At 45.5% G+C, this 12,914-nt stretch overlaps 1 protein-coding gene across 4 annotated transcripts; it reads left to right on the forward strand.

The window, feature by feature from the left end:
- Nucleotides 1-150: 150 nt before the first annotated feature.
- Nucleotides 151-9,228, forward strand: kiaa0586 (KIAA0586 ortholog). 4 transcript variants are annotated; one of them, XM_031879388.1, is made up of 16 exons: nucleotides 153-395; nucleotides 485-647; nucleotides 723-848; nucleotides 925-1,052; nucleotides 1,203-1,334; nucleotides 1,688-1,875; nucleotides 1,969-2,093; nucleotides 3,278-3,474; nucleotides 3,550-3,679; nucleotides 4,305-4,464; nucleotides 4,552-4,778; nucleotides 4,959-5,008; nucleotides 5,348-5,425; nucleotides 7,337-7,451; nucleotides 7,523-7,667; nucleotides 7,989-9,227. In XM_031879388.1, the coding sequence occupies exons 1-15, from the start codon at nucleotides 270-272 to the stop codon at nucleotides 7,627-7,629; spliced, it is 2,052 nt and encodes a 683-aa protein (XP_031735248.1). In that variant the 5' UTR covers nucleotides 153-269; the 3' UTR covers nucleotides 7,630-7,667; nucleotides 7,989-9,227. The 4 variants fall into 4 exon arrangements, with proteins under 4 accessions (XP_031735247.1, XP_031735246.1, XP_031735245.1 ...); XM_031879387.1 differs by having other exon boundaries at nucleotides 151-395; nucleotides 485-848; nucleotides 1,691-1,875; nucleotides 7,989-9,228; XM_031879386.1 differs by having other exon boundaries at nucleotides 152-395; nucleotides 485-848; nucleotides 7,986-9,228.
- The last annotated feature ends 3,686 nt before the right edge of the window (nucleotides 9,229-12,914 follow it).

Below are 12,914 nucleotides of genomic sequence, written 5' to 3' on the forward strand. Positions count from 1 at the left end.
TATATATATATATATATATATATATATACACATATATATATATGTATGTGTGTGTGTGTGTGTAACACCTGGAGCACGTGGATAATCACTCCACCGATCTCTAAAAACACATTTCCTCATGTCCTCTCTCCTCGCATGGTTTACTTGAGTCTCTCCATGCATCCTAGGTGGGAGGGACTAGAACACAATGAGAATCATCATTCTTCTTCTTCTTCTTTTTCTTCTTCATCTTCTTCATCTGTATCCTCCTCTTTCTCCTCCAGGTGGAGATGTCCTCAGAGGAGGCTGCAATGACATCACAGCAGAGGGCTGCTGGGAACTCCGCCCACACCGGTCGGGGGAGGCCAGTGAGCGCGCTCAGAGGAACAGGAAGTGAGAGAGGAAGCAGAAGACCGGTCAGTCTGTCTCTCTAGTCCATGCATCTGATTTGTCGGTTCGCTGACAGAAAGGTGAGGACTCACTGCTGTGATGTCACTGTTTCCAGCTGCAGGGGGCGGAGCCTGAGTCGTACCTGAGCCGTCTGTATGGCAGAGCTCCGTATGAAGGTGTGAGACGGACCCTGAAGAAGAGTCCGTACCTGCGCTTCAGCTCACCTGTCTCTCCGCTCGGCAGGAAGCCCCGCCCCCGGCTGGTGGAGAGCATCGCAGGTGGGACCGGCGTTGTCAATAAAGTTTTATTGAATGCCAACGACGTCTCTACAGAGCTCACCGTGTCTCCATCAGGTGTGAAGGTGAAGTCCTGTAAGACTCAGACGTCACCTGGACGACCTCAGCGTCATGACATCATCGGCTCCTCCCACCTGACCTCTGGTGACCTCACAGTGACTGTTCCCATGGCGATCCCACTGGGTCAGTAAACAAACATCTGGATTTTATTTTTGTGTGAATGTGACACACAAATGTTTAAGTAAACTATTGTTTACAGGACGTGCCAGGATGGACTCCTCCTCCTCCAGGTGTCTCGCCAAGTGGCAACAGGAAGTGACATCATCACCCGCTGCTCCTCCCACTTGTAGCATGGTTGCCGTGGACGACGGAGCATCTGAGTCACAGGTGATGTCTGTCAGCTGATCATGGTGAACACATCCCATGATGCATCACTGTATCTGACAGACAGACAGACAGACAGACAGAGGGACAGACAGACTTCATGATACTTTCAGCTACAGAAACCTTTTTGTGTTTTTGATTTTGTGTTGACAGAAGCTGGAGCAGCTGGATGCTCGTCTGCTTCCTCCTCTTCCTCCTGTTGCCATCATTAAGAGCAAGAGTAAAGAAGAGGAGGACGAAGAGTACGTCTTTCCTGGAACTGAATTCCTGTCTGATGTCGTCCAGGTAACCTTCATCTTCCTCTCCTCTTCCTCATCTCCACTTCCTCCTCTTCCTCTTCCTTCTCTTCTTCCTTCTCTTCCTCTTCTCCTCTTCCTCATCTCCTCCTCCTCCTCACCTCACAACTAAATAGTTATTAGGATCAATATTAATAAATTAAAGTAATTAATTATTGTTGATTAGAAAATGAGTTTCAGTGATTTGAGTCTTCAGTTTGTTTGTGTTTAAGTTGAATAAAAGATAATTTACTGAAACAAAAGAAACATCAACTATAAATATTCATATTGATTACACAGTGAAGATCAGAACTAATCAATGGCTCATAGATCTATAAACCGATTGATCGTCTCTGTCTTCAGCAGGAGGAGCTGAGCTTTAAAGGTGAGGAGGAGGTGCAGCTGGATGGAGGTCCATCTCCTCCTCCGGTCCTGTATCAGGGTCCAGTCTTCCCTCCACAGACCAGATCTTCCCTCCCCCCCCAGGATCAGGGCTCTGTCCTGGACCTCAACTTGCAGAGAGTCGTCCTCGAGAACCGGCTGGTAGAATGGTGAGGAACCAGTGTGCACCGGTCTGAACCGGTCTTAACCGATCTGAACGGGTCTGAACTGGTCTGGACTGGTCTGGTCCTTGTTGTGTCCAGGGTGGAGCAACAGCTGATGTCCCGGATGATCTCTGAGATGTACTGCCCCCTTCCCTCTGACCCCGCCCAGAACGACTCTACTGACCGATCAGAGTCCGAAGAGCAGAGCGCCACCTCAGACATCGGTGAGCCGACAGGCTGACAGACCAATCAGAGCAGAGTTCTCCTTTTGGTGGTCTCTCATTGGTCTGACAGTCTAGTATTTGGAATTTAGTGATGTAACAGACCATACTGTCACTTCTGCACTAATTTAAGGTGGAAATATTTTTATTCATGAAAAGTAAAACAGATAAAAACATAATGTAATATAAAGCAGCATAATATCATATTTCTCTGATATTTTAGTTTTCTCTGTATTTGTAAAAGGCTCCGCTCTGCTGACAGCGGACTTTTCCATGTTTGTGATTGGTCAGATGCTGTAAACCCCGCCCCTTTTATGTGAACCTCTCACAACCAGATTAATGAACTGGTTGATTAATTGATGAGCAGCTTCATAGTTTAGAGGATCTGATTGTTAGAGTGAAACCAGATAACCAGGAGATAAACTCTTCATAGTACAGGACCCTGGACTGATGGTGTTGTTGTGTGTTCTGACGGTGTTGTGTGTTCTGATGGTGGTGTTGTTATTGTTGTGTGTTCTGACGGTGTTGTTGTGTGTTCTGATGGTGGTGGTGTTGTTATTGTTGTGTGTTCTGATGGTGTTGTGTGTTCTGACAGTGTTGTGTGATCTGATGGTGTTGTGTGTTCTGACGGTTTTGTTGTGTGATCTGACGGTGTTGTTGTGAATTCTGACAGTGTAGTTGTTGTGAATTCTGACAGTGTTGTTGTGAGTTCTGATGGTGTTGTCGTCTTTGTTGTGTGATCTGACGGTGTTGTGGGTTCTGACGGTGTTGTGTTATCTGGTGTTGTTGTTGTTGTTTGTTTTGACGGTGTTGTTGGTATTGTTGTGGCTTGTGACAGTGTTGTGAGTTCTGACAGTGTTGTTGTGAATTCTGACGGTGGTGTTGTTGGTGTTGTTGTCTGATCTGATGGTGTTGTTGGTATTGTTGTTGTTTGTTCTGACGGTGTTGTGTGATCTGACGGTGTTTTTGGTATTGTTGTGTGTTCTGACAGTGTTGTTGTGCATTCAGACGGTGTTTTTGCTGTGAGTTCTCACGGTGTTGTGTGTGTTCCGACGGTGTTGTTTTTGTGAGTTCTGACGGTATTGTTGCTGTGTGTTCTGATGCTGTTGTTGTTGGTATTGTTGTTGTGATTTATGACGGTGTTGTTGTTGTGTGTTCTGATGGTGTTGTTGTTGTTGTGGGTTCAGTGGAGGCAGTAGGAGGTGGAGGTTTGCAGCTCTTTGTGGACTCCAACATGTCAGTGGACTCGGCTCTGATCCGGCAGCTGGTTGGTGAGGTTCTGACAGAGCAAGTCGCGCTGCTGCTGGGACAGAGGGACTCACTGGAATCAGGACTAGAACCAAGACTGGAGCCAGCAGAAGCAGGACCGGGATCCCTTGATGAGGTACAGAATTTTCAGTCTTCAGTGTGTCTTTGTGTTCTTAACACAAACTGAATCCTGCTGCCGATTCTGTTCAAGGACAAACTGGTTCCTACACCATTACCGACGCCTCCGCCCAGCAGAGAGACTCCGTCCCTGGCCACGCCCCCTCCGTCTGAACCAACCAGCCTGCTGACTGACGAGTCTCCTCGACCAATCACATCTCCAGGTCAGACACAGCAGCAGTTTTTCTCGAAGTCATCATCTCTGGTTCCTCCACAAAGGGCCAATCAGATTCCTCCATGTGATTCTGGATTATTACATGAAATAATCTCGTTTTTGATTCTTCCCGGTTTTGTTCATCCAGATAATCTTCACTATTGAACTCCACTTTTAGGATTTTTGTGGAAAGTGGAAAGTAAAAAGCTAACGTTAGCTTATAATGGAACTCCACCATGGTCACATGACTTAGCTCTACTAGTATACCTGTACTTGTGTACATTTAAATCTGTACCTGTTCTTGGGTACCTGTACTAGTGTACTTGTACATCTGTACTAATGTACCTGCACATCTGTAGCTGTACTAGTGTACCAGTATATCTGTAGCTGTACTTGTGTACCTGTCCTAGTGTACTTGTGTACCTGTACATCTGTAGCTGTACTTGTGTACCTGTACTTGTATACCTGTGAGCTGTACATCTGCAGCTGTACTTGTGTACCTGTCCTAGTGTACCTGTACATCTGTAGCTGTACTTGTGCACCTGTACTTGTGTACCTGTACATCTGTAGCTGTACTTGTGCACCTGTACTTTTATTGTAGCTGATGATGATGCGTTGTCTCTCTCTGACCTCAGAGCCTGAAGCCACGCCCACCTCCAGCCCAGAGCCTGCCCCCTCTGCAGGAATTCCTCCTGCTGTCCATCAAGCCCCTCCCCCTCTGACCTGGGGAGACGTTGAACTGCCATTGGACGAGGAGAGACCAGAGGAACACCTGGATACACGCTCACAGCTGCTGTATGTACACATACTGAAAGGATAGTGTCCAGGTGCATTGTTGGAGATGTAGGACATATAAACATGAGTCTCTCTGTCCTCCTGCAGGGTGATGTCAGTAGCAGAGGAGAATCCTCTTGTCTCCTCCCCTCTTCCTCCCTCCTCCAGTCCCCCTGCTCCCTCCCCATCTCCTCCTCCTGGTCCCAGACCAGAGTCCCCCTCCAGCTCCTCAGAGGAGTCCAGCAGCACAGTGACAGCAGAGACTGGAGCAGCGCTGAAACACATCTCAGAGGGAGAACTGCTCCTCAGTGTCAACCAGCTGGCGGCCATGACAGGTATCTTCATCATCACCATCTTCTTCATCATCATCATCACAGCTTCATCATATCCATCTTCATCATCTCCATCTTCATCATCACTCCACAATTCTCTCTGTTCTCAACATTTAAAAGAATCCGAAAAACTTTCAACAAAGAATTCACTCAAATATTTTTCTGTCTCTCTCTCTGTCTCAGAGGAGCCTGTCTCCAGTTTCTCCAGTTCTCTTCAGGAGCTTCATGACATGGTGAGGATCATGTTTCTAATGACAGTAATACTACAGTTATAGTAGTAGTAATACTACAGTTGTAGTAGCAATTCTACAGTTGTAGTAGTAATAGTACAGTTGTAGTAGTAATAGTACAGTTGTAGTAGTTGTAGTAGTAATAGTACAGTTGTAGTAGTAATAGTACAGTTGTAGTAGTAATAGTACAGTTGTAGTAGAAGCAATACTACAGTTGTAGTAGAAGTAATACTACAGTTGTAGTAGCAATAGTACAGTTGTAGTAGTACAGTTGTAGTAGCAATGGTACAGTAGTAGTATTAGTACTATAGAGTAAAGTATTTCTTGTCATCCCTCCTCCAGGACTTTGACCCCCCCAGTGAAGAACACGTCAAAGACCTCCTCAAGACCAAGACGGAGCAGAGAGACACACAACCAAAGGTACACACACAACCAGAGGTACACACGTGCACAGACACAACCAGAGGTACACACGCACACACAAACACACTGACACACAACCAGAGGTACACACACACACACACACACACACACACACACACTGACACATAACCAGAGGTACACACACATTACATCATTTAGCAGACGCTTTTATCCAAAGCGACTTACAATAAGTGTATTCAACTTCGGTTTTCGAGAGAACAACTAGTCACCAGAAGTCATAAGTGCATCTCCTTTAAACAAGCATCTAAGAGCATAAACCAGAGCCAACGTACAGTGCAGAAACAAACGAATGCAATAAGTGCCACAAACGTATGAATACAATAAGTGGTGAGTGGAAGGCTAAGGGTAGGCCTTTTTGAAGAGGTGAGTTTTCAGCCTGATGAAAGATGGACAGTGACTTTGCTGTCCTGATGTCAGTGGGGAGTTCATTCCACCACTGTGGGGCCAGGACAGAAAACAGCCGTGACCGGGTCGATCGGCTGCAGGGACCTCTGAGCGACGGGGCAAACGATCGCCCTGGGGCAGCAGAGTGAAGAGGTCGGGTGGGGGTGTAGGGCTTGACCGTGGCCTGGAGATAGGAAGGAGCTGTTCCTTTCACTCCCCTGTAGGCTAGCACCAGAGTCTTAAACTGGATGTGAGCTCTTACAGGGAGCCAGTGTAGAGAACGGAGAAGGGAAGTTGTGTAGGAGAACTTGGGGCGATTGAACACCAGACGAGCTGCAGCTTTCTGGACAAGCTCCAGAGGTCTGATGGCCGACGCCGGGGCTCTGGCAAGTAGTGAGTTGCAGTAGTCCAGGCGGGAGATGACAAGAGCCTGGATGAGCACCTGCACCGTCTCATCAGTGAGGAAGGGGCGAATCCTCCTGATGTTGTAGAGCAGGAATCTGCAGGAGCGTGTAACCAATGCAATGTTTGCTGAGACTGACAGTTGGTCATCCAGGGTCACACCCAGATTTCTCGCAGTCCGAGTTGGCGTCACCACAGTATCAACAATGGTGATGGACAGGTCTCGGTGCGGGCAACCCTTCCCCGGGAGGAACAGTAGCTCGGTTTTGTCCAGGTTGAGCTTGAGATGGTGTATCGCCATCCACTTTGAGATGTCAGCCAAGCACGCAGCGATGCGTGCCTCCACTTGAGTGTCACCGGCGGGAAATGACAAGACCAGCTGGGTGTCATCGGCCTAACAATGGTAAGAGAAGTCATGCGAGCGAATAACAGAACCCAGAGATGTTGTGATCACACATACTGACACACAACCATAGGTACACACACACACTGATAGACAGCCAGAGGTACACACAGACACACACTAACACATAACCAAAGGTACACACACACTGACACATAATTAGAGGTACACACACTGACACACAACCAGAGGTACACACACACGCACACTGACACACAACCAGAGGTACACACACTGATGCATAACCAGAGGTACACACACACTGACACACAACCAAAGGTACACACACACACTGACACACAATCAAAGGTACACACACACTGACACACAACCAGAAGTACACACACACACTGACACATAACCAAAGGTGTACACACACACACACTGACACACAACCAGAGGTACACACACACTGACACACAACCAGAGGTACACACACACTAACACACAACCAGAGGTACACACACATAGACACACACTGACACACAACCAAAGGTACACACACACTGACACACAACCAGAGGTACACACACATAGACACACACTGACACATAACCAGAGGTACACACACACTGACACACAATCAAAGGTACTCACACACTGACACACAACCAAAGGTACACACACACACTGACACATAACCAGAGGTACACACTGACACACGTACACACATGACCTCTGACCTGCTGCGTCCTCAGTGCTGCTGGAGGGTGGATCAGAATCAGGAGGAGGTGAGCGTGGGGGAGGTGAGAAGGACCAGGACAGCCCAGCAGGAACAGACGTGGTCACCTGGACAGATGAGTCAGTGTGCAGGTAAGACTGCCTTCAGAAGATAATGACATCACTCTGACATCACTCTGACATCACATATGTTCTTCTTCCAGATGTGTCAGAAGTTAGTTTTGAAGCAACCAATCAGAGCTCAGTTGTTGTGGGTGACCTGATGACAGAGCCAAATGGTACTCTGACCCCCAGACCGACGGGTCCCTGACTCCTCCTCACCTGGAGGACACACGCACTACAGGACAGGTGAGCCACACACACACGCACTACAGGACAGGTGAGCCACACACACACACATTACAGGACAGGTGAGCCACACCCACACAATGCTTACTGACTGAGGAGAAATCAAAATAACTGTGTGTGTGTGTGTGAGAGAGAGAGAGAGAGAGAGAGAGAGAGAGAGAGAGAGGTTCATAATATATTATAAATACAGAAATATAAATCATTCTGTAGTATTCTATAATATTCTAGGATTCTGTATTATACTGTAGTACTCTGTAGTAGTTCAGGAGACAAATACAACACAATTGTATTTTCATTGATTTCATGTGTTTGTTTCAGCAGCCAATCAGCAGGGAGGATTCTTGAGGATGGAGGTCCACCTGCCCTTCATCACACAGGAGGAAGAGGAAACAAACTCCTCCACTGATGATGTTTTCTAGAAAGAGAAACCTTCATCATCTTCATCGTCTGTGTTTAAACCGGCTGATGAGGTCACAGACAGCTCACATGACTTCCTGTGACCTTTGACCTCAGGTCAGACTGAATACATGTTTGAATAAACTTTTACTTTGAAAGGTTTCAGCTGTGATGCGTTTGTGGTTCCTTTAATCCAGTTGTTCCCAAACATTTTCTGTCAAGCCCCCTTTGATGATATAGGAACATTGTAAGCTCTAAAGTATTCGTTTTTCTTTCTAAAATAAGCACATATCACTTCACAGTTTAAATAGCAATAATAAAATCACTTTGCACAGCGACTGGACTCTGGATGCTGTGGTGTTCTTTGTTCCTCTACTCGGCCATGTCACGGGGCTCCGTGCCTCACCTCACACTTCAAACTGTCCAATGAGAACTATGCACACGCTGATTCCACTGCCAGTATTTGATTGATTTATTTTCATTTTCAACAAACTTACCAGTAACATATAATCAGTCTAAAGTGAGTCAACGAGAGGTCAACGACTGTGCCGATGCCCCGTTCTACACCAAGGAAAACAACCCGAGACTCAGCCCGTCCCCCCCCGTCCTCTTGTCCCAGCTGATCCTCATCTGACTCGTAAAGAAAGTTCCCAAGTTCAGAATACAAATTTAACCTCCATTCATAAATCAAAGGAATGTGTTTAGATCATACAAATATATTAGCAAATTTAGAAATTATGATTTGTAATCAAAACTAAAAATATGTCTCTTAACACGTGCTTTCACACATTATTACATCACATTCTGAATATGTAAAGTAAAATTAACTTCAAATGTTAAAATTGATGACCCGCCGACCGAGGCCAAGGAGGAGCTCAGTGGACAGACGGTCAGGACGGGAACAGAGAGATGATTCAGGAGGAGGAAAGGTTATTGATGAGAACTCAGCTGTTCTGAGTCTCACAACAGAGGAAAGGAAAGAAGCAGAGGAAAGGAAAGTAGCAGAGGAAGGTATGAGGGAAAATGGAGGAGGCAGCAGTAAAGGGCCGACAGCTGAAGCTGACCAGAGTCAGGCTGCTGGTCCAGAGGAGAGTGCGGGGGCTTGTGTTGTGGAGGAGGAGATGGAGTACGACTCTGACGGTCTCTGTCACAGACTCACAGTTATTAACTGGAGATCTGTACAAGATGCATGAAATTAATAACTTCCTGGATGAAACGTTTGGAAAATCTGTAGACATTTTAGAGTATTTTCCAGACGCAAACAAGTTCATTAAAAGTGTTTCAGCATACAGAAAGTGATTCATTAGATGAAAAGACGTTTCCGTCTAAAGAAGCTCATGACGAGTCTCAGGAAGCTAAAGAAGAGAGATGAAGGGAACGGTTCCAAAAGGTTAAGAACCTCTGAGTGAGTCTATAGATGTGATTCACTTCATCTTTCTGTTACTGGTTCTTCTCTCTGTCTACATCACCGCTCTGTTTCATCTCTCAGTGCACAGGGTGAGGGTTTGTTTGTTTAATGTTGATGAGGTGACAGGAAGGTCTATTGGACGGGAATGGCTGCTACCTCAGCTCTCCTACAGGGGGAGGGTCCTAACTGTCAATGCCTTGGTTGCCTCGACCCTTTGGCACAGACTGTTAGTCCTGCCTCCACCACAGGGCCTGATTGAAGAAATCCAGAGGGCAGTTGTGGACTTCTTCTGGTCAGGGCTCCACTGGCTGAGATCTGCGGTGCTGTACCTGCCGGTCCAGGAGGGAGGGCAGGGCCTGGTGGACATCACATCACCCATCACAGCCTTCAGACTGCAGACAGCTCAGAGACTGCTGTACAGCTTCGGCCTGCCATGGACTGATACTGCCTGTGTGCTGCTGAGGAGGGCCGGACGCTTAGGTTGTGACAAACACCTGTTCCTACTTCAGCCCCAGTCAGTGGATCTAACTGGTCTGACACCGTTCCACCAGTCCGTCTTACAGGTGTGGCAGGTCTTCACAGTCCAGCGGAGAGCTGTGACAATACCAGGGATGTGGCTCTTTGAGGAGCCGCTGTTTGGAAGCAGCTACATCACATCCCAGGTCCTGACGTCCGTCAGCCTGAGATCCAGACTGAGAGAGGCCAGCTGTGTGAAGCTGGGTCATCTGATGAAGACCTCCATCCCTCAACTAGTGGAGCTGATCAACATCCGGTCCAGCAGCTGCTCAGGCTGGTGGAGGAAGTCTGTGCTTCCCTGCCAGAAGTCCTCAGAGGTTTTGTTGGAGACCGTACAATATCTGACCAATGGGACGATGAATGTGAATATGTCTTCCCACCCCTGGCTGTCTGTCCTGCTGTGGGACAGTGGGAGGATGAGGAGGACATCCTGCTGTCTCTAAAGACACCCCAGTTGTGGGACTTTGAGACTCTGGGGAGGAAAGCAGCGTATCAGGTCAGTGTGAAGGTCTCTAACTTGCGCTCTCTGGCAGGAGTGAGGGTGTCGAGGTGGTCCGAGTCTTTTGGCAGGGGATCCTCCCCAAGGGGCTGTTGGCGGTCTCTGTACAAACCCCCTGCAGACAAACGGACAGGAGACCTCCAGTGGATTATTGTACATGGGGCCATAGCTACAAACAGGTATCTGGTGCACCTGGATCCTGGCTCAGGGGACAGCTGTCCTTTCTGCTCGCAGACAGAAACCATCCACCATCTGTTCGTTGAGTGCTCCAGACTGGTGAGAATCTTCAGCCGCCTGAAGGCGTGGTTTCAGGGCTTAGGAGAACACTTTTCTTTCTGTCTTTTTATCTGTGGTCCAAACTACTCTGCTAAAAAAAAAAATCTGTCCACACACTAATGAATTTCCTTTCAGGACTGGCCAAACTAGCAATTTGGAAAACGAGGAAAACCCGTGTGAGGGGTGAAGGGTCAGAGGATGTGAGCTTGATGCTGACCGGACTGCTGGCTGCTCGGCTCAGGGTGGAGTTTGGCTTCTACAGACTGACAAAGAAAACTGAACTCTTTGTGAACATTTGGGCTCTGAACGACATTCTGTGTTGTTTTTTCTTTGGTTTTGTTTGTTTGATTTTTTGCATGAATTAAGTTTGTTGTAATTTTTGATAAACAGTAAAACTGTAAACGAAATTTAATTAGAAATAAAAATACTAGACAATCTCTCTGTAACATGAGCCGCTCTGGGGGGCGTGGTTGGAACACAGTGCATGTCACGTCGGTTCCGCTTGATTTCTTTTACTTTCTTAGGTGCAACCACATGATATAGAGCCCTATCTTTACAACTTGTTTGCAATTGTATTTGTTATAATTGAACAGCAGCAGAAGAAGAACGTCAACAAAATATTTTCGACTTTCAGTTTAGAAAAGTTTTAGAAACTCAGAAAACTGAAATCATAACATTAATTTGACAAAACATGAATCACAATTGACATGTCTTCATCTGATAACCTGCAAGTCAAAACTGTGGGAACACCAAACCCAATTACTGCTCATCTCTCACACACACACACACACCCAGAGACACACATGCACACACACACAGAGACACACACACTCTGTAAAAACAGTATAGATGAGAGGATGATAAGCAGGAAGTGAGATTAGTGAAACACCAGGAGACACTGAACACACACACATAACACATACACATTTTACACACACACACACACAAACACTCATATTACACACACATCCCTGTACTTCTATCTTTGTGAGGACCCGCAGTGATATGATGCATTGAAAGCCCCTCACCCACCTAAACCATCTCACTAAACCTGAACCTCAAAACCAAGTCTGAACCCTTAAACAGACCCTTGAAGGACCGGATAACATGTCCTCACTCTGTTGGTATAAAACTCAGGTCCTCACTACGTAGCAACTACAGGAAGACACACACACACCATCTATTTACTATTCATCATCTCACCATTAAAAAATCACAATTTCTGTGTTACAAAGAAAAGAACATGAGATCAGTTCACCTCAGACCTCAGACCAGTTCACCTCAGACCAGTTTATCTGAGACCAGTTTACCTGAGACCTCAGACCAGTTTATCTGAGACCAGTTTATCTGAGACCTGAATACCTGAGACCTGGTTACCTGAGATCAACACACAGTAGATGCACAAGTCCCTGGTCTGGTTCATGATCTGCTTTTAGATCCTGGTCTGGGTCCTGAACCTGACCAGGCGCACATGGAAGACTGGTAGTGTCCCTTGTGTGCATTAAATATCAACAGAAGCCTTAAAGCTTTTTGTTGTTATTAATATTTCATCATCTCTATTGTCTTTATTTGTGTCCTCCATGTTGGTCCTCAGATCCAGATCCTTTATTTCTTTCCTCCATGTTGGTCCTCAGATCCAGATGCCACGTTTATTATTGTGTTTTTATTAATATAATTTCACAGATAAAGACTTTCACTTTAAAACAGATTAGATTAGAGTTTAGCTCCTCCCCCTCATTAGCATACAAATGAAGCGTTGACCTCACAGTTAGCCTTTAAAGTTTGACCCAAAAAACACACAAAGACACAATAATACTCTGTTCAGAGAACAAAAAAGATTAGAGAAGTCACGTGATGTAGATATACTGTAAATATTATTATTATTAGATATACTGTAAATATATTATTATTATATAAACTGTAAATATATTATTATTATTAGATAGACTGTAAATATATTATTATTATATAAACTGTAAATATATTATTATTATTATATATACGTTAAATATATTATTATTAGATAGACTGTAAATATATTATTATTATATAAACTGTAAATATATTATTATTATTAGATAGACTGTAAATATATTATTATTATCATATAAACTGTAAATATATTATTATTATTAGATAGACTGTAAATATA

This window comes from Anarrhichthys ocellatus, unplaced genomic scaffold, assembly GCF_004355925.1.
Source record: "Anarrhichthys ocellatus isolate YVR2014 unplaced genomic scaffold, GSC_Weel_1.0 scaffold256, whole genome shotgun sequence".
Classification (NCBI taxonomy): Eukaryota; Metazoa; Chordata; class Actinopteri; order Perciformes; family Anarhichadidae; genus Anarrhichthys; species Anarrhichthys ocellatus.

What these genes read in the sequence shown, in the direction of transcription:
- kiaa0586 (XM_031879386.1), top strand. Translation starts at nt 270, where the DNA reads ATGTCCTCAGAGGAGGCTGCAATGACATCACAGCAGAGGGCTGCTGGG. An exon ending in GACCGGGATCCCTTGATGAG is followed by an intron (nt 3,475 to 3,549) that starts GTACAGAATTTT and finishes ATTCTGTTCAAG; the next exon opens with GACAAACTGGTTCCTACACC. An exon ending in ACAGATGAGTCAGTGTGCAG is followed by an intron (nt 7,452 to 7,522) that starts GTAAGACTGCCT and finishes TTCTTCTTCCAG; the next exon opens with ATGTGTCAGAAGTTAGTTTT.